At 41.8% G+C, this 25,913-nt stretch overlaps 1 protein-coding gene across 4 annotated transcripts in view; it reads left to right on the forward strand.

Annotated features, from left to right (window-relative positions):
• The first annotated feature begins 1,845 nt into the window (after positions 1-1,845).
• Positions 1,846-25,913, forward strand: part of iars1 (isoleucyl-tRNA synthetase 1) — a 180,739-nt gene continuing 156,671 nt past the window's right edge. For 3 of the 4 annotated variants that reach the window (XM_067998627.1, XM_067998629.1, XM_067998630.1), the window contains exons 1-5: positions 1,846-1,911; positions 16,253-16,383; positions 17,365-17,521; positions 17,969-18,088; positions 20,349-20,431. In XM_067998627.1, the coding sequence (XP_067854728.1) occupies positions 16,265-16,383; positions 17,365-17,521; positions 17,969-18,088; positions 20,349-20,431 (479 nt within the window). In that variant the 5' untranslated portion in view covers positions 1,846-1,911; positions 16,253-16,264. Of the gene's footprint in view, positions 1,912-13,027; positions 13,048-16,252; positions 16,384-17,364; positions 17,522-17,968; positions 18,089-20,348; positions 20,432-25,913 lie in introns of those variants that run through there. The other variant, XM_067998628.1, reaches the window with a different exon arrangement.

The raw sequence follows: 25,913 nt of genomic DNA on the forward strand, positions 1-25,913 counted from the left end.
ATCAGACCTGGCTTGTAGAGTGTGTGGATCTCCGTCATCCCCAGAAGCTGCTTCTAACTGTAGTGGGACAGTGCCCCAGTTTATATATCTTTCTGAAGCATAGTTACTTTTGGTAGCTTAATGACATTAGTCCCATGATGTCATCTGTCTTGGACATCTCCCCACAGAGGGTGCCCATTACCGGCACTTGCTGTCTGAAAAAATGGGAGCAGTGGTTATGATCTGAAGTTATTGAAATCAATGTTGAGTCCGGAAAGTTGTAAACACTTTACAGTGCAGGTAATGGTTTTGCTGCTGTCATTTACAGCCATTCCTGACCAATCTTTTGTTTCTTAACCTGTCCCATTACCACCTTCGTTGCCTTGCACCATCATCCCTTTTGTCATTTAATCACTCCTGCCCTCCACCCTATCATAGACCTTCCCTTTTGTTCATTCCTTCCTGTCCCACCCCTCCCTCCCTCCCCCTACCTTTCCCTGGCTCTTTCCTTGCTGAATAACTTCAACTCTTCTAATATCTTCCAGTTCTGACGAAAGGTCTTCGACCTGAACTGTTAACTCTGTATCTTTCTCCACAGAAGCTGCCTCACTTGCTGAGCTTCTCCAGCATTTTCTGTTTTTATTTCAAATTTCCAGCATCCACAGTATTTTACTTTTGATTACCATAAAAGGATTAGTCTGTATCCAGGTCCTGAGTCTTTGCTTATGACTTGGGACGTTTTGTTAGGTTTCTGACAATTGGCCTACAATGTGTCTGTTTCACACCTCTATTGTCTCTGCAATATTCCCGATCACTCTTTGCCTGATGGCCTACTGTCGGGCATATCATTTCCTGTGGAATGCTGGTTCCCTTTGTATTCTCACATATAAGGCCTGCGCTTCGCTTTTTAGCCAAGTGCCTGAAGCTTTGCAGCATGAGATATGTTATTATGATTTGGTCGAGAAATCGTATTTTTTACAATAAAAATGATCAAATATTAAGTATCCATGTCGTTTATGTTACAACCTGCCCATATCCCACCAGTTTCAGTGCAATCAACTTCTTCACCTGTCACGAAGCTGGTACTCAGGGCCATTTTCAACTGTCAGCCAGTAACAAGCTGTTGGTCAGCTTTTGGTAGTTTCTAGGCTGACAGGTATGCACTGATGTAAGGAATCTTACAACACCAGGTTATAGTCCAACAGTTTTATTTGAAAATCACAAGCTTTCGGAGGCTTCCTCCTTCCGAAAGCTTGTGATTTTCAAATAAAACTGTTGGACTATAACCTGGTGTTGTAAGATTCCTTACATTTGTCCACCCCAGTCCATCACCGGCACCTCCACATCACAGGTATGCACTGGGCAGCAGACAGAAGCGAGCCTGTGGGCAGCAACCAGTCAACAGCAGAACAGCTGAAGTAATGATAAGCATAAACATAAGATAGTCATTAATAAGTCCAACAAGGAATTCAGGAGAAACTTCTTTACCCAGAGAGTGCTGAGAATGTAAAACTTGTACCACATGGAATGGTTGAGGTGAATAGCATAGATGCATTTAAGGGGAAGCTGGATAAGCACATGAGGGAGAAAGGAATAGAAGGATATGTGGATAGGTTTAGAATGAATTAAGGTGGGAGCATAAACACTATTGGGCCGAATGGCCTATTTCTGTGCTGTAAATTCTACGTCAGCCTCAGACATCCAGGAACTGGCACGGAACACGAGGAAAGACACGACCCGCAGGCCAGACAGACGGTGCAAATGACCATATAGAAAACAAACCAATAGGAAACGAGTACACTGGAATACGCCCACTGCTTAGTTCCTGAAAGAAACCAATGGGAGGAGAGTTTGTTGTTGGGACGCTGACGATTGGCTGGATCGTGGAGCGGGGGGGGGCTTGTGCGGTTGTGGATTCGATCGGAAAAGCCGGTGAGTGAGGCTGTGGGCCGCGGGAACAATGTGGGTTCGAGGGGGGGGGCCCGTTTGCGGGTTAGCGAGGTGCTGGCTGTGACCGGGAAGGCATGTCCTGTGAAGGGTGCGCGGAGCTGGGTGGTGGGGTTTGACTTCCCGCCGGTTCATCGCAGGCCCTTCTCCGTGTGTGAAGCGAAATGCCTTCCAACGGAAGAGCCGGGCAGGGAGGCGCTCCCTCCCGCCGCGGTTGTCTGGCCGTAGGTATGCGCTGCCAAGGCAGCGGGAGCCGGCTTACTGTCGTGTTTCGTGCTGTCCGCAATATGTGTCCTGATGATGTCGGGCGAAGAAGGTTCGTTAGCTTGTGAAAAGATAAGTTCTCGATTGGAGTGTTGACCATTCGTCAAAACTCTCTACTCGAAACTTTAATCGCTTTTCAGTTGCTGATGGATCTGTAGTGTATTCCAAGTATCTTACTTCATATTTCTAGGTTGTAAAATCTATTACGTGGGGGTGTGGACCGCTCCAGTTATTATTGCATCATCCTATAATACTGCTGCTACATGCATGTTTAATACTGCATTCTACAGACCCAGAAGACACGCATCAGCTGGATGGAAAAATGGGAATTATCAACTATGTCTAACTGCAATTCTTAAACACAAAAGTACAATTACACAAAAAGTGTGTAGTTTCAAGATTATAATCTAAATCTCGTACAACCATTTTTAGGTTGTATTTAAGTAGTATCAAACTGGTTAGTTTGGAAACATTTATCTAACTGCATCTTTTCATATGCAGTTCTGATGCAAGGTGTTTGACCTGAAATGTTAACTGTTTCTTCTCATGCTGCCTGACTTGCTGAGCTTCTCCAGCATTTTCTGTTTTTATTGTGTATTTTCATATATTGTCATTTGTTATGCAAGTGACTTTTTTAGTGTGAGATGTTGTAATGCTTTGTGTTTTCTGAAATAACATGTTCATATAGAATAGTCACAGCACAGAAGGAGGCCATTTGGCCTGTTGAGCCCATGCTGGTGCTCTGCAAGAGCAATCCAGCTAGTTCCACTCCCCTGCTCTTTTCCCCATAGCCCTGCAATTTTTTTTCCTTCAAGTACTTATCTAATTCCCTTTTGAAAGCCATGATTGAATCTGCCTCCACTACCTATGATGTGCATTCCAGATTGTAACCACTTGCTGTGTTTTTTTTACAAAAAGTTTTTCCTCATGTTGCCTTTGGTTCTTTTGCCAATTGCCTTTAAATTTGTGTTCTCTGGTTCTCAACCCTTCTGCCAATGGGAACAGTTTCTCTCTCTCTACTCTGTCTCGATCCTTCATGATTTTGAGCACCTCTATCAAATCTCCTCTTAACCTTCTCTGCTCTAAGGAGAACAACCCCAGCTTCTCCAGTCTATCCATATAACTGAAGTCCCTCATGCCTGGTACTATTCTATGATAAGTTCCATTTTGAGTAGTAACATGGTTTGTTCTGCATAGCTTTTTTGTTAACTGCAGCCTGTGAAAATAAAGTAATGTAAGGGATGTGCTCATTAAACTGTCTTATTTGAATCCACTTGTATTTAACTCTTAAAAGTTTCATGGAAAAATGTTTTGGTAAACTGATATTGGTGGGCTTTCTTTTTTTTTAAATCCAACATTCCTGCTGCTAATGCACTGACTGACTGACTGACTCCCTCCCTCCCGTCAAAGTGTTTCACAACTGAGGAATGACTCGTAGTGAAGTGCAGTGATGTGGTTTGGGGGTGAACACAACAGCCAATTTGTTAGTTGAGGGCAAATGGCAGCCTGGATGCTGGAAGAATTCCCTGCTCCTCTGCATCAAAAAGAAAGTGTTACTGGATTCTTTGCATCCACCTAAAAGGGAGATGAGGTTTTGTTTAATGCTGCATCCGAATGACAACTTGGGACTCCCTCGGTACTGCACTGATGTCGGTTCCGATTACGTGCTTAAGTCCTGCAGTGGGGCTTGAACCCACACCCTTCTGACTGAGGGGAGATTATTACCACTAAGCCCAGCTGTAATGAGAGTTTTACAAGTGGCTATACTATACATCAGGGGAAGGGCCTGGGGTTATGCTACCCCAGAAACAACATTTTTGATGACTTCTTGGTGCATTTTGTAGTACAATGTATTACATTCTTTTGTGGTAGCTGTAGAAATGGGCATTCTCCAAAATGCACCAAATACTGCACTTATTTAAAAACTACTAGAGAAAACTTGCTTAGAGAGAAGTGGAGTACACCTGATGAATTTAGAGCCTGCAGTCATCAACAACTGAATAACCCATGAGACTGCTACATTTGGACACCAGGAGGGATGTGCCCGCCTCTCAATTTTGAAGTTGGTGACCTCACGAAGCACATGTGCCAATTAGAAAACTAGCAGAAGCTGACCAACTGCTTCAGGAAGAATGGCTATAGTCCCTTCTTCTCCCAGCTCCCTCCATAGTCCATCACCACCATTCCAATGTAAACCAGTGAAATGTTTAAGCTTTGTGCAAGTTTCAGAACTAGATCAAGTTTACTGCTTTCCCAACTTTGATACTACCTCCTTTCTTCACCGCCCCCCCACCCCTGCCAACCTTCTGTTAGGTTCACCTGTGGATCTTGGGTGAAAAGTTTAAAACCCATCTTTGCTCTGCTTTGCTACTGCTATCTCCAGACCTTGGATTGAGGCTTGCTCCTATCTACTCCTGGTGCTTCCCTTTTTGCCAGTCTGATATTCATGTTCCTTGCTGCTGCATTGCTGGATTCAATCAGCTGGTGCTCTTGCTTCTTGGCTGACCAAGATTCCACGCTTGCTATTGCTTCACTTGCACCTGTGGCTGCTGACTCTCTTTAGGTTCTGAAGTCTGCTGCTGCTGCTTTACTGTTCCTGCACCTGTGTATGCTAGTTGTGCTGTGCCTCCATCTCCTTGGTTTGTTGCTGCTGGCTTGGCTACTTGAGTAATTGAAGCAGACTCTATTGGTTCTTTTTAGGGGAAGAGTAGATGAAGATGTAAGTCGATGGGGAAAGTGCAGGGGAGCGGAAGTAGCAGAGAGCCACTAGACGCATGGTGGCCTCTTTCTGTGCTGGAAATGTCCATAGTTCCTTTTGCCCCTGACCTCCCTCTGCCTTGCTGACCCTATCTATAAAGAATCAATGTACAGCTGCCTCCACTGTTTACCTGTCTAAGCTCTTCTCTGTTTTAGCTGACATCAATTTTTGACCCAGAAACCCACTGATTGCTGACTGTAGTCCTTTGCTCCCTAGATATTGTGGATTGCTGTACATCACTGTGCGGTCCTCATACGTTGCTGGTTATCTTGTGCTGAACACTGCTTTTGATCTTGTGCGCTTCATGCTGCTCCACTGCAATGTCCTCGATCAATCCTGCTCTTCCATTGGTGCCCTGGTTCTCCGCAGTTGCACTCTGTTCTTCTGAGTCCTGGGGTAGACCTGCTTCTTGTTTCCTGGGCTTTGCTCCACTCCTTCACTGCATTGCTCTTCTCTGCTGATTTACTGGATAATTCTCTTCTCTGCAATGTCTGTTGGCACCTGGTCAGTTATCCACTCTTCCAGCTTTCTAAATTGACTAGACTTTTATAAACCCGTGCTGGTGCATTCACCAATTCTTGATCCTCTGACAGCTCCCCATCACCTACCTCCATCTCTATAGACCTGGAACCAGGCTTCTCATCTCAGATGGCTGTGCAAACTATTTTCTCCTCTTTGCTGCACATTGACATCCTTACTGAGATGTTTCCCCCCACCTTCTGTCTTCCATCAGTCTCTGCACCTATCCTAGGTGATTTCAACCTACACATCAACTGTTCTAGCCCCCATTCCTCTGACTTCACTGCTCTTATTCTCTTCCTCAATCTTGGCTTTCACATAAACTCCTCACCCACATCCTTGCATGCCTCTTGACCTTGTCATCTTTCAAGGGCTGTGTAGAATAGGGATTTTGATCACTGAGCAGGCAGACTCTAACAACTTAATCTCCTGAGCGCACTCATCCTTGTACCCTCTTCTAATTCCACTATTCTCACATCTACCCATAAAAAACACCCTTCCCCCAAGCTCCTTCTCAAATTCCCAATTTCCTTGCCTTTGGCCCTCCACTTGACACAACTCTCTCTCTCTTCCAGTCCTATATTGCCTAACACGCATCCTCTCACCATTAGTGGAAGACAACCGAACTGTTGCAATCCTGAAGCCTGGAACTTCCTCCCTAAACTTCACCTTTTAAAAAAAAATCTTCCTCAAAACACATCTCTTCAACCAAGCTGTCGGTCACCCCTCCTAATATTTTCCTCCTGGCTTCGCATTGATTTCCTTGCACTTATTTGTGATATGCCGTTGCGTGTTTCTTCATGTTAAAGGTGCTATATAAAAGCCACACAACACGGACTGCAGCGGTTCAAGACAGCGGCTCACCACCACCTTCTCAGGTATTTAGGGATGGGCAATAAATGCTGGCCTTGCCAGCGGTGCCCTCATTCCATCAATGAATTTTTTAAAAACGCACGCTGCTGCTGCTTCACTGCTGCCTCCCAAGTATTTAAACAGGCTTTTTGACTTTAATTAATAGGGATTCCAAACATTCCTTCACTCATGTTGGAAGGGGGAACTGAACTATGAAAGCTTGAAGGGGAAATTCAAAGGTTGAAGGCATACAGTTATAGTGCATTTCTTCGAGGTCCTAAGAAAAACTTTACATTAAAAATGATGTATTCTGGTTCAATTTAAGAATTTTTTATCCTCCACTGCTGGTAGATTTTTGATTTTCTTTTTAAAATGAGGTAACACAAAATGATGATTCCGTTTTCATAAGATCAACTCGACCATAATTTCCAGCCCCTCCGGCCCACAAAAGGTACATCAATGGTCATGTTCCCATATCCACTGCTCTTGCTCCAGTGCAGAGATGCCTCCGACCCAACTCTCTGCTCTTTCACAGAGATTCTCTCTCCTCCAACTCATAGAATCTTACTTCCAGCCCAGAAGGAGGCCATTGGGCTCATCGTGCCTGTGCTGTCATTTCTAAATGGTACTGCTGCATTTCTTGCCTCACTTTTCAACCTGGAACTCATCCACCCCCATCCAAGCTGATGCCTGATGCTCTCTCTTCTCCTCCCTACCCCCCCAAATCCAGTTCAAACTGGTACTCTTTCACTTCCTCATTTAAACTGGCATATTCTTCTACCGCCTGTCTGAGTCAAGTTCAAGCTGACATTTTTCCTCTGCCCAGTCAACGCTAGCACTCTACTTTCTCTTCATCCACAAAGCACTACTCCTACCCTTTCACCTTTCCCCTTTTATTAACATCCATTTTCCCCTTTCCTCTCCTCCTCATTGCCATCTGTTTTTCTCTCTGCTTTGATGCATTCCATTTGCCCCACCCCTATCTTTGCAGCACCTTTCCCTCAGTGCTGCCTCTTGTCTATACTGTAGATGCGAACTTCTCAGAGTTTTGCACATAGTATGCAGAGGCTGGATCTCTTCCATTAGTGGCAGCACTCTGGAGTGGTGTTGAGGATGGGCCCTTCAATTAGCAGCACCATTCTGCGAGTGACTGAAAAATGGGCATACACTTCTCTCTTGAAATTACCAGCATACGGCATCCCTGCCTGTAACCAAGAATTTAATGGAATTAACTTCTGCTTGTGGTGGCATCCCAGTCCCAAGAACTGCATTTGAGGCTTTAGAAAATCCAGGGCATTGCCCAAATAACCGCAATAAGGGTTGGCAGCACATTGTTAAAGAAAAAGGGGGAAGTGGTGTTGATGGGTCTTCTGTCTTAGTCTACTCTTGCTCCGCATAGAATCTCGCAGCACAGAAGGAGGCCATTCTGCCCATTGTGCCTGTACCGGCTCTTTGAAAGAGCTATCTAATTAGTTCCACTTCCCTGCTCTTTCCCCGTAGCCGCACAAATTTTTACTTTAAGTATACATCCATTTCCCTTCTGAAAGTGACTATTGAATCTGCTTCCACCACTCTTTCAGGCAATGCATTGCAACTCGCTGCATATAGAAATGTTTCCTCATGCGCTTCTGGCTCTTTTGCTGATCACCTTTAAACCTGTGTCCTCTGGTTACTGAGCCTTCTGCCACTGGAAACGGATTCTCCTTAATTATTCTGTCAAAACCCTTCATGATTTTGAACACCTCTATCAAATCTCCCCTTAACCATCTCTGTTCTAAGGAGAACAACCACTGCTTCTCCAGTCTCTCCACATAACTGAAGTCCCTCATCCCTGGCACCATTCTAGTAAATCTCTTCTGCACCCTGTGTAAGGCCTTCACATTCTTCCTAAAGTTTGGTGCCCAGCATGAAACACAGTACTCCAACTGAGGTCTAACCAGAGTTTGATGAAGGTTTAGCATAACTTTATTGCTTTTGTATTCTATTCCTCTATTAATGAAGCCCAGGATCCCATATGCTTTTTTTTAAGCTTTCTCAACTCCTGCCACCTTCAAAGATTTGTGTATGTGCACCCCCGGTTCTCTCTGTTCCTGCACCCGCTTTAAAATTGTGCCATTTCATTTATATTGCCTTTCCTCATTCTTCCTACCAAAATGTATCACTTCACACTTCTGTGTTAAATTTCATCTGCCATGTTTCTGCCCATTTCACCAGTCTGTCTGTGTCCTCCTGAAGTCTGTTACTATCCTCCACATTGTTTACTACATTTCTGAGTTTCGTGTCATCTTTAAACTTAGAAATTATGCCCTCTATACCCAAGTCCAGGTCATTAATAAATATCAAAAAGAGCAGTGGTCCTAATACTGGCCCCTGGGGAACACCACTGTATACTTCCATCCAGTCTGAAAAACAACCATTCACCACTACTCTCTGTCCCTTAGCCAATTTTGTATCCATGCTGCTGCTGTCTCTTCAAACCCATGAGCTTTAATTTTGCTAACAAGTCTATTATGTGGTACTTTATCAAATACCTTTTGAAAGTCCGTGTACACACCATCAACCTCACTACCTTCATCAACCCTCTGTTACTTCATCAAAGAACTCAATCAAGTTAGTCGAACACTATTTTGCTTTAACAAATCCACGCTGACTTTCAATTGTCAGCCCATACTTTTCCAAGTGGCAATTAATTTTATCTTGGATTATTGTCTTTAAAAGCTTCCCCACCACTGCTGTTAGGCTGAACTGGCCTGTAATTGCTGAGTTTATCCCCCTCCCCCTTTTTGAACAGGGGTGTAACATTTGCAATCCTCCCGATCTCCAGCACCATCCCCACATCTAAGGAGGATTGGAAGATTATGGCCAGAGTCTCTGCAATTTCCACCCTTACTTCCCTCAGTAACATAGGCATCCCATCTGGACTGGGTGACTCTTCTACTTTGAGTACTGCTAATCTTGTAAGTACCTCCTCTTTATCTATTTTTATCCTATCCAATATCACTACTCCCTTCTCCTTTACTGCTACAATGGCAGTATCCGCTTCTCCAGTGAAGAAGGATGCAAAGTATTCATTTAGTACCTCAGCCATGTCCCCTGTCTCCACAGAAGATCTTGTTTGTCCCTTATCGGTCCCATCCTTCCTTAGACTACCCTTTTGCTATTTCAATGTTTATAAAAGACTTTTGGATTCCCTTTTTTGTTAGCCGCTAACCTATTCTCATACTCTTTGCCCCTCTTATTTCCTTTTTTAGATCTCCTCTGCTCTTTCTGTAATCACCCTGCTTCTCTACTGCATTATGAACAGTATATATTTTTCTGTTTCATTTTAATCTCTATATCTTTAGTCATCCAGGGAGCTCTAACTTTGGATGCCCTGCCTTCCCCCTCCCCTTGGTAGGAATGTGTCTACTCTGTACTCAAACCAACACCTCCTTGAAGGCCCCCCATTGTTCAATTACTGTCTTGCCTGCCAGTTTTTGATTCCAATCCACCTGGGCAAGATCCCTTTTTAACTCACTGAAATCACCCCTCCTCCAGCTAAGTATTTTCACATTTGATTGTCCTTTTCCATAACTATCCTAAACTTAATATTATGATCACTGTTCCTGAAATGTTCCCTAACTGAAACATGCTCCACCTGCCCCACTTCATTCCCCAGAGCTAGATCCTTCCTAGTTGGACTGGGAACACACTGTTCCAAAAATTTCTCTTGTACATATTTCAGGAATTTCTCCTCCTCTTTGCCCTTTACACTGTTAATCTCTGCATAACTGAAGTCGCTCATCCCTGGTATCATTCTGGTAAATCTCCTTTGCACCCTCTCTAAGGCCTTGACATCCTTCCTAAAGTATGGTGCCCAGAATTGAACACAATACTTCAGCTGAGGTTTAACCAGTGATTTATAAAGTTTTAGGACAACTTTCTTGCTTTTGTACTCTATGCATCTATTAAGCCAAGGATCTCTCATACTTTTTTAACAGCTTTACCAACTTGTCCTGCCAACTTCAAAGATTTGTGTATGTGAACTCCCATGTTTCTCTGTTCCTGCACCCCCTTTAAAAGTGTCCATGCTGCCACTTCTCTTTACCCCATAGGCTCAAGTTTTGCTAACAAGCCTACTATGTGGCAGTTTATCAAACACCTTTTGAAAATCCATGTACACAAGGGACAATATAAACAAGGTTACACAAGATAAGGGCTCATGGGGTTGGGGGTAATATGTTAGCATGGATAGAGGATTGGTCAATGGACAGAAAACAGAGAGTAGGGGTAATGGATCATTTTCAGGTTGGCAGACGTAACTAGTGGGGTGCCGCAAGGATCGGTGCTTGGCCTCAGCTACTTACAATCTATATTAATGACTTAGATGAAGGGACCGAGTGTAATTTATCCAAGTTTGCTGTTGATACAAAGCTAGGTGGAAAAGTAAGCTGTAAGGAGGACACAGAGTCTGCAAAGGGATATAGACAGATGAAGTGAGTGGGCAAGAAGTGGCAGATGGAGTATAATGTGAGGTTATTCACTTTGGTAGGAAGAATAGAAAAACAGAGTATTCTTTAAATCGAGGGAAACTATTAAATGTTGGTGTTCAGAGAGATTTGGGTGTCCTGGTACAAGAAACACAAAAAGTTAGCATGCAGGTAGAGCAAGCCATTAGGAAGGCAAATGACATGTTGGCCTTTATTGCAAGGGTGTTGGAGTACAGGAGTAAGGAAGTCTTACTCCAATTGTACAGGAGTTTGGTAAGACCTCACCTGGAATACTGTGTACAATTTTGGTCTCCTTCCTTATCTAAGGAAGGATATACATGCCTTGGAGGCGGTGCAACGAAGGTTCACTCGATTGATTCCTGGGATGAGAGGGTTGTCCTATGAGGAGAGATTGAGAAGAATGGGCCTATACTGTTTGGAGTTTAGAAGAATGAGAGGTGATTTCATTGAAACCTATAAGATTCTGCGGGGGCTTGACAGGATAGATGCTGAGAGGTTGTTTCCCCTGGCTGGAGAGTCTAGAAGTAGGGGGCATAGACTCAGGATAAGGGATCGGCCATTTAAGACTGAGATGAGGAGGAATTTCTTCATTGTGAATGTTTGGAATTCTCTAACCTAGAGGGCTGTGGATGCTGAGTCATTGAGTATATTCAAGGCTGAGATAGATTTTTGGACTCTAGGGGAATTAAGGGATATGGGGATTGAACAGGAAAGTGGAGTTGAGGTCGAAGATCAGCCATGGATCTTATTGAATGGCAGAGCAGGCTCGAGGGGCCGTATGGCCTACACCTGCTCCTATTTCTTATGTTCTTATGTAAAAAAAAAGGTAATTGATATCCTTCTTGCTTTTAAATGTGATAAACTGAAAGAAAGCTTTACAAACAGTCCCTATATGGAATTGATTGTATAATTTCATTACTATTAATATTCTTGAAATCTGTTCCAAATTGCCATCTTCTGTTTGATTTGATGCACCACAGTTTAAAATGATTGATATACTAATTTGAATTTAAGCATATCATGAAGTATTGCATTTTTGACCAACTTTACAAGTAATTAAAATGTTGAAAATAAAATAGTTTTATCCACGTTTTTAATGTGTTTTCTTTTCTTCCCTATGCTTGAAAAGTGGCTAGCAACCAGGAGCCATTTTTCCCCTTTCTCCCGCCTCCTTCCTGGGTATCCACTGTTGTATTTCTGATGAAAGGTCATCGACTTGAAATGTTAACTCTGTTTCTCTCTGCAAAGATGCTGCCTAACCTGCTGAGTGTTTCCAGCATTTTCTGCTTTTATTTGAGATTTCCATCATCTGCATTATTTTTTTTATTCATTCATGGGATGTGGGCATCGCTGGCAAGGCCAGCATTTATTGCCCATCCCTAATTGCCCTTGTGAAGGTTCAAGGTGCTGCCTTGAACCACGATAGTCCATGTAGTGGAGTTACTCCCACAGCGCTGTTAGGTAGGGAGTTCCAGGATTTTGACCCAGCGACGATGAAGGAACGGCGATATATTTCCAAGTCATGGTGGTGGGTGACTTGAAGGGGAATGTGCAGGTGGTGACCCCCAGGATGTTTAATGGTTGGGGATTCAGCGATGGTAATGCCGTTGAATGTCAAGGAGAGGTGGTTAGACTCTCTCTTGTTGGAGATGGTCGTTGCCTGGCACTTGCCAGGCGTGAACGTTACTTGCCATTTATCAGTCCAAGCCTGGATGTTGTCCAGGTCTTGCTGCATGTGGGCACGGACTGCTTCATTATCTGAGGGATTGCGAATGGAGCTGAACACTGTGCAATCATCAGTGAATCATTAGGGATGGGCAATAACTGCTGGCCTTGCCAGCGACGCCCACATCCCATGAACGAATAATAAAAAAAGAACATCCCCATTTCTGGCCTTATGATGGAGGGAAGGTCATTGATGAAGCAGCTGAAGATGGTTGGGCCTAGGACACTGCCCTGAGGAACTCCCGCGGTGATGTCCTGGGGCTGAGATGATGAGCCTCCAACAACCACAACCATCTTCCTTTGTGCTAGGTATGACTGCAGCCACTGGAGAGTTTTTCCCCTGATTCCCATTGACTTCAATTTTACTAGGGCTCCTTGATGTCAAAGGCAGTCACTCTCACATCACCTCTGGAATTCAGCTCTTTTGTCCATGTTTGGACCAAGGCTGTAATGAGGCCTGGAGCCGAGTGGTCCTGGCAGAACCCAAACTGCGCATCAGTGAGCAGGTTATTGGTGAGTAAATGCTGCTTGATAGCATTGTCAATTGCACCTTTCATTACTTTGCTGATGATTGAGAGTAGACTGATGGGGCGGTAATTGGCCAAATTGGATTGGATTGCCTGGGCAATTTTCCACATTGTTGGGTAGATGCCAGTGTTGTAGCTGTACTGTAACAGCTTGGCTAGAGGCGCGGCTAGTTCTGGAGCACGAGTCTTCAACACTACAGCCGGGATGTTGTCGGGGCCCATAGCTTTTGCTGTATCCCGTGCACTCAGCCATTTCTTGATATCACGTGGAGTGAATCGAATTGTCTGGAGACTGGCTTCTGTGATGGTGGGGATCTCGGGAGGAGGCCGAGATGGATCATCCACTCGGCACTTCTGGCTGAAGATGGTTGCAAACGCTTCAGCCTTGTCTTTTTGCATTCCCATCGTTGAGGATAGGAATTTTCACGCAGCCTCCTCCTCCCGTTAGTTGTTTAATTGTCCACCACCATTCATGACTGGATGTGGCAGGACTGCAGAGCTTTGATCTGATCCATTGGTTGTGGGGTCGCTTAGCTCTGTCAATAGCATGCTGCTTCTGCTCTTTAGTATGCATGTAGTCCTGAGTTGTAGCTTCACCAGGTTGGCACCTCATTTTTATGTACACCTGTGCTGCTCCTGGCGTGCTCTTCTACATTCCTTATTGAACCAGAGTTGATCCCCTGGCTTGATGGTAATAGAAGAGTGAGGAATATGCCGGGCCATGACGTTACAGATTGTGGTGGAATACAATTCTGCTGCTGCTGATGGCCCACAGCACCTCATGGATGCCCAGTTTTAAGCTGCTAGATCTGTTTTGAATCTATCTCATTTAGCATGGTGGTGGTGCCACACAACACGATGGACGGTGTACTCAGTGTGAAGATGGGACTTCGTTTCCACAAGGACTGTGTGGTGGTCACTCCTACCAATACAGTCACGGACCGATGCATCTGCGACAGGTAGATTGGTGAGGACGAGGTCAAGTAGGTTTTTCCCTTGTGTTGGTTCTCTCACCATCTGCCGCAGTCCCTGTCTGACATCTATGTCCTTCAGGACTCGGCCAGCTCGATCAGTAATGGTGCTACCGAGCCAGTCTTGATGGACATTGAAGTCCCCCACCCAGAGTACATTCTGTGCCCTTACTACCCTCAGTGCTTCCTCCATGTGGTGCTGAACATAGAGGAGTACTGATTCATCTGCTGAAGGAGGGCCATACGTGGTAATCAGTGGGAGGTTTCCTTGCCCATGTTTGACCTGATGCCATGCGACGTCATGGGGTCTGGAGTCAATGTTGAGGACTCCAGACAAGTATTTTGCTTTTGACCCACTTTTATAGGTTTTTTTTTTTGTGCGCCTGTTTTAAAGGTGGGGAGATTGAGAAGTTTCCAGGTTGAGTCACACTGGGTCCCTTTTCCTGCTCATAATGGCACTGAGAACTGAACCCTAGGTCAGCTGAAGTTCTGCTCACTCGAGTAATGTTTGCGTTTGCACACACTGTACCATAATTGCATCTTATACTGACTTTTCTGCTTTTTCTTGTGCCAACTTTGACTTGTCTCTTATTTGAACTGCAATTGTAGTCTGCCAGCAAAATATGCAGTGGGAAAAAAAAAGTTTGTCATTTTAAAAGTATTGAAAAGTGAAGAGAGTACTACACTAGTAACTTATTTTTCCCCATCTTGTATAGAACTTAAGTTAACACTGGTAAATCCATTCAGACAATAAATTTGTAGTGTGCAAACAATGCTTAATTGTGTATGGTTAGTTGGAATCAGTGTAGATACTCTGAATTTATTTCCTGGGAGACTTATTCTGCCAAAGAAACAACTTTCAGTTAAATCAGTGGTGCAGCTAGGATAGAAATCAGTAGAACGCAAACCCACCATTTGGTTTTCCAAATTTTGTTGGAGCGGGAGCATTAACATTTCATAACAAAAGTCTGTGCTTTTCTAAACCCGTGTAAGGGTTATTGTGACTCAGAGTATTTGATTATATCATCACTACCTGAGGGAGTGGGGCTATATGTTTGCACATATTTCCAGTCTGACATTTTCCTAAGTAGCACGTGGTACTGGGAAACAGTTGACTCCATATTGTACCTGTCGCTGTGCTGTGGCTGGAACTTGTGCAGCGTGGTAGCACTGGTTAGATAGCCATTGGACTCCTTTTTATAATGATTGAGAAGAAAATGCAGTGTTTTTTCTTAAATCTAATTGTTATTTCATGTTCCTTTAATTGGGGTTATAATTACAAAGTAAAATTCATTTCCTTTTTTATGCAAGTAATTGAGCTAACAATTATAACTGCGATTTATGTGTAGGGAAAGGGATACTGTATGGCTGAATCTAAAATGATGAATTATAAAGTTAGTGCTTCGATGGTCCTGGTCTGAAAAAAAACTCAACCAGAGTTCAATGAATTGCTGCTAGAAGTGGGTGTTGGAGAGAAGAGGATTGGGCTCAGCATATGCTATCCACAAGTTGAAATCCTCTACTGACACTTGTGATCATGGTTTACACATGAAGAAAGGCCATTCTGTTGAGATAGTGGAGAAGTAGATCAAGGAAGATAATTGGGGGTAGGGTGTAGAATTGTATTGATGTGGATTGAGAAACATCAGCTATGTCTTGAACTGTTCAACATGCTTGATCTATAATTTACAACTAATATAACTAAAAGATGTGTAATTCTCTAACATACTCCTTATAACCCTTGTTGAATGAATGAGCAACATTGAAACTTTTATACAAAAATGTTTCTGGGCTTTTTCAATTGATAATTATTGCAATAGTTTGGTCGTCAGCACAATGTTTTCTATGTAGCCACGTGAATTGTTTCTGATAGATGCATTGTTCTGATGAAGATTAGTTAGAGCCAGTACAAGACTCGTTCTTCATAGGTATTCCTTTCTAGATATTGTATCTCTGGCTATGGTCTCCTTGCTGCTGGATAACTTCACAACTGTTTGGCTTGAATCCTTCAATTGCTTGAGTCTCATTTTAGGATTAGCAGCTTTTCTAGATTCTTTGGTAAAATGGGATGCTAATTATCTGAAATCTATATATGTGGATTAAAATATATGACCATTATTATTTTCGATCCATTGATGAGTTGTATCAACTTTCTGAATTGGTAACTAATCACTTTGTTGGTTAAGTTTGAAAGATAACTTCCTTCTTTTTCAAATTCAGATATTGTAAAGAATGGTTCAACCTGTGCCAGAAACTATCAACTTCCCTGCAGAGGAAGAGCAGATACTTCAGATCTGGAAGCAGTTGGATTGTTTTCAGGAATGTCTGAAACAAGCTAAAAACCGGCCTAGGTGAGACATTCTTAAAATGTTAAGTTTGTATTCAGCAATTAAAAGCAATCTATATTTTGAACTGATAATCCAGCTTTTCTGAAGTGTGTTAGCTGCACTAAACAAAATAAATATCTAGAAAATGGCATTTTATCACCATAGTTACAGAGTAAAATTGAGAGATTTTACTTCTTGTGTGCAGCAGCTTTAAAGAGTGCAAAAATTGCACTTCCATCTTCACAACCATCTCTGCCTCTTCCTCAAGCTCACCCTCACCCTCATTGTCCCACTGAAACCTTTATCCATGCTTTTTTTAAATCACCTGTCAGTTTTTCTTATGTCTGACTTGCTGTTCTCCCGTCCTCCATCCACCATAAACTCCAACTTGTTCAAGTCTCAGCTGCTCACATTCTGTTCCTCACAAATTCCTGCTTGTCCATCAAGTCCATTCTCACTAACCTACACTATGTCCCCCAATTCAATTTAAAATCCTTATCCTTGTTTTCATATCAGTTCAGGATCTCGTCCCACTCTATCGATCATTCTCCAGCCTTACAGCCCTTCCCACACCCTTCGTTCCTCCGACTCTTGCCTTTTGTGCATTCCAACCGCACCCCTGCCCCCCCCCCAGCCATACTATCGATAGCAGAGCCTTCAGCCACCTTGGAGCTGAATTTTCAAATTCCTTCCCTGAACCTACTTCTCTCTCCGTCTTTAAAAATCTTTTCAAAACCCAATTTTTTGATCAGTCTTTCAGTCACCTCCTAACTCTTGCACCATGGCCTGCTGTCCTTTACTTTATTCCTTTTCATTATTTCTCTTTCCCCTCCCCCTTAAAAGGATTTGGGATTTTTTTCTACATTAAAAGTACCATATAATTGTCTTTTATTTGCTGGCTTTGCTGCTGTACTTGCACTATGTGGAAGTTTACATGATTTTGAGCACTTTTGTATCGTCGGTAAGGAATCTAATTCAATGCATAATTACTATTGGACTTGACAGGTACACTTTTTATGATGGACCACCTTTTGCCACTGGTCTTCCACACTATGGCCATATACTTGCCGGGACAATAAAGGATATAGTGACGAGATTTGCTCATCAGAGTGGATTCAATGTGGAGAGGAGATTTGGATGGGATTGTCATGGCTTACCTGTGGTAGGTTTGCAGAAATGGGTAACGTTTTACGAGATTACGTTGTTCCAATGTGGAATTTTGGGAGAGTAAGAGGCAGCTCTTGCATAAGCTCTTGAAGTATAAATATATTTACATGTGTTATCTTTATTACACAAATATTAACTGATTCTGGCTCTGCTCTGCACCTCAGCAACCCAGTTAAAACTGAGCAATAAGCAGAGTAGGAGATTCTAATTCTGAGGGCAGAATTTTATCCTTTTTAAGATTAAATATAAATTTTGCCTTAATTTTTTTTACTAGCTAAAAGGAATTGCACAACATTGTCACAGTTCTTAAAATATCTATAGCTTCGCTTTTGTTTTTATGTTTTAGGAACGACTTGGAAATGTAGACAAAATGAAAATTTGAGCCATTTGTCACTAAAGTACATCAGTTTTTGAAACTTGAAACTTTGTATATTGTGTGCAGGAATATGAAATTGACAAGACACTGGGAATAAAAGGGCCTGAAGATGTAGCAAAAATGGGAATTGCTGAATACAACAGACATTGTCGAGGAATAGTGATGAGATATTCAAATGAATGGGAAGTAAGTACAGTTGACTTAATATGATCTTGTATTTTTCTTGATTCATTCATGGGATGTGGGCGTCACTCTTGAACTGAGTAGCTTGCTAGGCCATTTCAGAGGGCAGTTAAGAATCAACCACATTGTTGTGGGTCTGGAGTCTCATATAGGCCAGACTGGGTAAGGACGGCCGGTTTCCTTTCTTAAAGGACATTAGTAAGCCAGATGTTTTTATGACAATCTGGTAGTCTTATGCTCACCATTACTGATACTAGCTTTTAATTCCAGATTTTATTTAATTAACTGAATTTAAATTCCCCAGTTGCCATGGTGGAATTTGAATTCATGGATTATTAGTCCAGGCCTCTGGATTACTAGTCCAGTAACATAACCATTATGCTACCAAACCCCTAGTCAGAGGCTGGGAATGATAGATCAGAACCATTAAATAGCTGTCGAAATTTCCTAGCTGATCAATGTGTTAATCAGCCATTTCTGTTCAGAATTTGTTTTATACCGTCTCACTAGGCATGCATAATGCCTGTGCAGGTGTTTGTAATATCAGAAAATGAGGATTTACATCTTTGACTCTGGGGATTTTGATTTTGCCACCTTTTGAAGCTTTCTAATTACATTCCATTGAAATACACGTATAATCAGATTCTTGCGACTTCCTGTGTCCTGACATTATATTACCTTTTATAGAGTAGTGCTGTATCGCGTGTTAAAATTACAGTCGTATTTGTTTTTCATTGTCTTTCACCCCTCACACCACTGGTGGTGCTGTGCTCTGAGTTGCCCAGGCCTGCCCATCATTTTCTTAGCTTCAGTATTTTGCTGCTCTCCTTATCATTTCACTAGAAGCCCCAAGCTTCCCTCATTTTCCTTGTGTTTCTTCATTTCAACAAAGTTTTGGGGTTTTATTTTAAGATGAACTTTTAATGCAAAAAGTAGTGTTCTGCTCCATTACTGACCTCAACTTCAACCCACTGCACAAGCCCAAATCATTGGCTGCTCTCACACCGTTCTCTTTTTTTGACCATATCAGCCACTTGTTTGCAAACAACAGAGAGAGGCACCAACATTTCAGACAGAATGAGGAGATACAAATCGGGCAGAGACCTCATGACTGATGCCATGGGAGATCTACTAGTATTAACATATTATCTTGCTGCTTTAGATCATCTGTGCATAATATTAAAATCCCAAGTAACCCATAAGCAATTATTGCACACATTTAATGTCATAATTTTTCTGTCAAAGTATAACTGTTTGTCATATAACCATCAATTTTATTGCTGCTAAAGCACCTCAATCTCACACTAGCTATTCATTTGTTCCGTAAATATATTTAATGTGTCTCTTGCCCTGTCTCTGAGATTCTTTGATATCATTACGCTTAAGTTCAAACATTTTTATAAACTTAATTTTTTTCTTTTATATATATATATATATATATATATATTGCTATAAGTTTGGTTTCTAGCATGCTCCGCTCTCCAGGAAATCACTTCTATATTCCCATCCATATATCATTCCTTGGTGGGGGAAGTGGCAGCTGATCTGCTCCTGTGTCAGTGCTATTCTGTAACAGACTTCAAACATGCCAAATGTTTTACTTTACACAAGTCCTCACCCAGGTTGAGAAATGGGATCACCTGATAGGCCGGATAACTTTAGGGCTCTGCTATGCAGGTGTCAGGCTGCAAGCTGCTACACTGTTGCTTTGTTTTAAATTGCTTAATGATGTAATCTGCTTAAAGTCAAAAACTTAGCTTTTAAATTTAGTACAATAAATGGCCATCACTTTCCAACTTTATCTGGTGGCACTACTAACACTTCCAAGTTTAAAAAGATTAAGAACATCCACAATCCTCCCCATACAATGTATTCACAGTTGATAAAGTACAATCCAACATCTTCTCTGTTGATGTGTACAATCTCTAAAGTAAATTAGTGGGTGTCCCCATCAATACTTTTTTTTAAGAGTAACAAAGGAATAACTTTAGGATCTATGATCTCTTTGGTCTGTCTGGCTCCATAACACACTGATGTATTTACTCACTGGGGAGTGGAATAGAGAGGAAAAATCAATAAATTATTTATTAGGTATTTAAAACTTTTGCCATAATATTTAATGGTATGGTATATTTTGTGAAATGAATTAATTTGATATTTTCCAATATCACAAGACTAAAAGATCATTTTCATCATTTTAGCTTTTACTATTTATGATCCGAGTATCTTTTTAATATTTATGATGTCTGGTTTCCATCAACAGATTGCTGTCACCAGATTGGGACGCTGGATTGATTTTAAGAATGATTATAAGACCCTGTATCCTTCATTCATGGAATCTGTTTGGTAAGTCTTATTAAAATAATACATTTTTTAAATCTTTTTGTTTTCAACCACAATTGTTGAAATGTAGTAAGTGTTGACAGTCAGCTGATGAAATGAGATTTGGTAGATTTGTTTGCACTTTAAAATCATACCTTGAAGTTCAGTATCTTTTTAAACATGCAAGAACTTCACCAGGTTGTGTGTTTAAAATATTTTTGCGAAAACAAAACTGATAGGCTTGTAGTCTGTCGAGTTCAATTTGTTTTGAGGTTCCTCTCTTATAAAATGGTCAGTTGTCAATTTTTTTATACCCAATGCTTATTCTTGTGGAGGAGAGGTGATGCTTTTAGAGTAATAAGTGTGGACTATAGCGAAAAATCCAATGTGGTAGTTCTCAGTTGAGTGACTCAACATTTTTGGTGCATTTTTGATGGACATTTGCTCCTACTGGAAGACATAAGAAAATAAGAAATAGGAGCAGAGGTAGGCCATACGCCCCCCCCCCCCCCTCAAGCCTGCTGCGCCATTCAATAAGATCATAGAAAGTTATGGCACAGAAGGAGTCCATTGTGTCCATGCTGGCTGAAAAAGAGCTATCCAGTTTAATCCCACTTTCCAACACTTGGTCCATAGCCCTGTAGGTTAAGGCACTTCAAGTGCACATCCAAGTACTTTTTAAATGAGTTGAGGGTTTCTGCCTCTATCACCCTTTCAGGCAGTGAGTTCCAGACCCCCACCACCCTCTGGGTAAAAAAATTTCTCCTCCGCTCCCCTCTAATCCTTCTACCAACTACTTTAAATCTATGCTCCGTGGTCACTGACCCCTCTGCTAAGGGAAATAGGTCCTCCCTATCCACTTTATCTAGTCCCGTCATAATTTTATATACCTCAATTAAATCTCCCCACAGCCTCCTTTGTTCCAAAGAAAACAACCCCAGCCTATCCAATCTTTTCTCATAGCTAAAATTCTTCAGCTCTGGCAACATCCTTGTGAATCTCCTCTGCACCATCTCTAGTGCAAGCACATCTTTCCTGTAATGTGGTGACCAGAACTGTATGCAGTACTCAAGCTGTAGCCTAACCAATGTTTTATACAGTTTTAGCATAACCTCCCTGCTCTTATATTCTGTTCCTCGGCTAATAAAGGAAAGTATCCCGTATGCCTTTTTAACCACCTTCTCTACCTGTCTTGCTACCTTCAGGGATCTGTGGACATTCACTCCAAGGTCCCTTTGTTCCTCTACACCTCTCCGTATCCTCCCATTTATTGTGTACTCCCTTGCCTTGTTTGCCTTTCCCAAATGCATTACTTCACACTTCTCTGGATTGAATTCCATTTGCTACTTTTCTGCCCACCTGACCAGTCCATTGATATCTTCCTGCAGTCTACAGCATTCCTCCACACTATCAACCACACGGCCAATTTTTGTATCATCTGCAAATGTTTTGATCAAGCCCCCCACGTTCAAGAGCAAATCATTAATACATGCCACAAAAAGCAAGGCTGTATAACGAGGCACAATAATCATGGCTGATCTTCAACCTCCACTCCACTTGCCCTCCTGATCCCCATATCCCTTGAGTCCAAAAATCTATCTATCTTAGCCTTAAACATATTCAACGACTTAGCATCCACAGCCCTCTGGGGTAAAAACTTAATAAATTACAGTTCTACTGTGCAATTTGCTGAAAATGCTTTCAGTAATCGTCCTACTTTTGTAACTGTTCTAAAATAATGACTTTTTACAAGATCAATCCTGTTGCAGCTTTTATTAAATTTTAAACAACTGTTGATCTATATTTTTATATCATGAAGCATAATGAGGTAAATATTAATTTTCTCCCAAAGTATTGAGAAATGACATTACCAGCATCCTTCCTGTAGACCATAAGTTTTTTTTGTAACTATCTGTTTCCCATCTTTTTTTTGCCTGGATCTCTTTGTATTCTCTCTCATGCACTCATTGTCTCCATTGCTTTCTCTCTCTTTTTCATTGTTTTTGCTTCTTTCTGTCGGAGTCTCCATTGTTTCTGTGTGGCTGTCACCCATGTTCAGCCTTGGCCCAGTGGTAGCACTCTCACCTCTGAGTTAGTTGGTCTTTGTTTCGTCCCACTCCAGAGACTTGAACACATAATCTGGGCTGACACCTCTGCACTTCCAGAGGTGCCATCTTTTAGATGAGACATTAAATCAAGGCCCCGTCTGCCCCCTCGGATGACTCAAGGAATTCCAGAGCATGGGGCCTGGATCAAGGAATGGAGAGCTTTGGATTGTAGGGCTGGAGGAGGTTATGGAGATGGGGAGGGGTGAAGCAATAAAGGGAATTAAACATGATGGGTGATAATTTTAAATTGGTGATGTTGGGGGATGAAGAGCCAATGTAGGCCAACAAGAACAGGGTGCTATGGAACGATGCAGGACAGGATAAGGGCAGCAGAGTTTTGGATGAGTTGAAGTTTATGGGGGGTGGAGGACATGAGGCTAGCCAGGAAAGCATTAGAATAGTCTTGTTTGGAAGGTTTAAAGTAGGGGTGGAAGTAGGCATTGTTACCGAGATGAAAATAGGAGATCTTTATGATGGCAAGGATGTGGGGTCAGAAGCTTAGATTAAGGAAGAATAGGATGCTGAGGTTGTGAAGACTTTAGTCGGTGGGCATGCTGTACAGAACCACCCAAAGTGGCACTTTGTTTGCAATGTCACTGAGAAGCTTCAAAAAAATTTCTGGTCTATGATCAAATTATTACTGGTGAGTAGAGCAATTGATTTCAGTAACAAAATGGTTAATTTTGTTATCAAGCCTATTAAGGATGATAACAGCCCTGTTGAAACAAAATCCCTACATCCTTCAGAGAGCTCATGAATGTTGTTCACGGCTGCAGTGCAGCACAAGATGAGAGAATAATTGATATCTTGGAGTGTTTAAAAGGCATCAATCAATCCATTCAAAACTTCAGGTGACCACATGAACCACAGTGCTGATGCTCATGTAGTTTCCAACCATCACCTGAAGCCTTAGTTTCCCTGCTACCCACTCTTGCCTCAGATAAGTACAGACTTAACTTTAGGGGAGGTTTTTCTCACCTTCAGTTTTGTGTGTCTGTGCCAGCAGCATTTGTTAGCCAGTGGCAGTTGCCAGTGCATTCCATGTTTATGTGATGACCTTCAGTCAAAAAGATGATTTTTCAAAATGTAACGTAAGGACATTAAAACTTGTTGGAGCAGGAAAAGGACGTTAATCCAAACAAGCTTGTCTCTTTTTGACTAATCAGCTCCAATTACCGACTTTATCGCCATATGCCTTTTCTCCAGAAATGCATCTCATTGTCTTTTGAACCTATTTACACTGTCGGCATCAGTGACTTTTTCTGGAGACTTATTAGTGAAAAAATTGCACATGACATTTTTTCACTAGTAAGTTGCTATTTTTTTTTAGCCTGTGTTTCGTGTATTTGACCCCTTAGGCATAGTGAACAATTTGCTTGGATCAATTTAGTTTCTTAATAATCTTAAACTTCATTGACCTCATTGCAAAGGAAACAAGTCCAACTTAATCTTCGCACAGTTAAAACACTGAGTAGCTGAGCTAGGTTTGCTGCCCAATCTCCATGCAATTAGTTGATCTCAACCAGAGGGGATGGTCATAGGAATGCTACAGTTAGCACTTTGGGTTCGCGGATGGAAAATTGGGCAGCTTTTCCTGTTCTTGATTGCTGCTGAAAATGCATATGCATGGTCATCCAATGAAGATGGGACTAACATAGAAACGTAGAAAATAGGAGCAGGAATAGGCCATTAGGCCCTTAGAACCTGCTCCGCCATTCAAAATGATCATGGCTGATCGTCTAACTCAGTACCCTGTTCCCACTTTTTCCCCATATCCCTTGATCCCTTTAGCATTAAGAAATATATCTATCTCCTTCTTGAATATATTTAATGACTTGGCCTCCACTGCCTTCTGTGGTAGAAAATGCCACAGTTTCACCACCCTCTGAGTGAAGATATTTCTCCTCATCTTGGTTCTAAATGGCATACCCCGTGTCCTGAGACTGTGACTCTTGGTTCTGGACTCCCCAGCCATCGGGAACATCCTCCCTGCATCTAGTCTGTCTAGTCCTGTTAGAATTTTATATGTTTCGATGAGACTAGGTTCAGCTGTGATACTTCTTATAGTCAAATAGCCAGCAATACTCATGGTCTTGACTGTGGTGTGAAGAATTGCCACTTGGAGGAGGTATCAGTGGGCTTCTGGCAATTGTGGGATCTTACTTGAGCAAGGAGTTGATCCTTTGAGGAGAAAGAAAAGGGAGCAAATGGCACAAAAAGAAACAAACCATATCTTTTCAACTTAAGTTCCTAATACCCAGAATAGTCTTGATGCTCACTTTGAAAGGCTATAATAGTTGTTTGATTGTATTAATCAAATGGCTTGTTTGGCTTAAAGTGAGTGCAATTTGGCAGTTCTCAGTTGAGTTAAGGTTGTTCCACGGAAATGTGCTTTCACAAGAGATCCAGCAGGTGGAGGTATGCATCAAGTAATACTGAAAACAACATTTTGAAGTTGTTAACTGTACTTGATAGGAGTTGACGCCACAAATTATGGTAAAGTATTGAGCATTTTTGGGGCTACAATCCACTCCTGATTAATTCAGTAATTTTTGTGCTAAAGAGATTGAATTATTCATTAATTTGAATTTAACAACATAAATAACACAACAAAGTGTCAATCTGTGCTCACAGATTGAATTAAACAACTTTGACTTAAGAGGAGTAGACAGTAGTTGGCATTAGGGTATAGTACTGAAGAAGGAAGGAGGGGTTGTGAATAGTTAAGGGAGTAGAGGAAGTAATGATGGGGGAAGTTGGAGTGATGAGGACTTGGGGTGTGCAGTGTAGAATACTTAGATTTGACGTTGATGAGTGGAGAAAAAGAAGACAGTAGAGGAGAGGAGTGTAGAAAAAAAATCCCCCTAAAAAAACAGCGAAGAACAGACCTGCAAAAGAAAAGACATTAGGGAACAGGCCTTCAAAAAAAAAAGTGGGGAAGAAAAAACAATGAGCAATTGAGCTTTTTGTAGAAAAGGAGAAGGGAAACAGAAAACACACTTTGGAAAAAGGATTATTACACACAGTACATTGGAGCTATTAAAAGTGCAAGGGGAAAATGAAGGCAGCACAACTGGAATTTGTTTTTTTTAAGGCAGTAGAACAGGGGCTTTTTTTACAAAAAAAAAGCACAGCATAAATGAATTATTAAACAGGCAGTGCAGTGGGTGTTTGTAAACAAAATAGGTAGCACAGCTGGTGCAATTTTTTTGAAAAAATGGTCAGTTTGAGCCTCGAGCTATACATAAAAATTTTAATATTTTAACAAAGCTATAATTTTTTAAATGAAATCAGTATACGGTCTGTTGGGTCACACTACTTTGCAACAGATTCACTTCGTTAGTCTTGTGTTGCCTTACCTTTGCACAGACTGCACATAACTGTAAAAAGCTATTGTC

The sequence above is a fragment of the Heptranchias perlo genome, chromosome 17, assembly GCF_035084215.1.
Source record: "Heptranchias perlo isolate sHepPer1 chromosome 17, sHepPer1.hap1, whole genome shotgun sequence".
NCBI classification, from domain to species: domain Eukaryota; kingdom Metazoa; phylum Chordata; class Chondrichthyes; order Hexanchiformes; family Hexanchidae; genus Heptranchias; species Heptranchias perlo.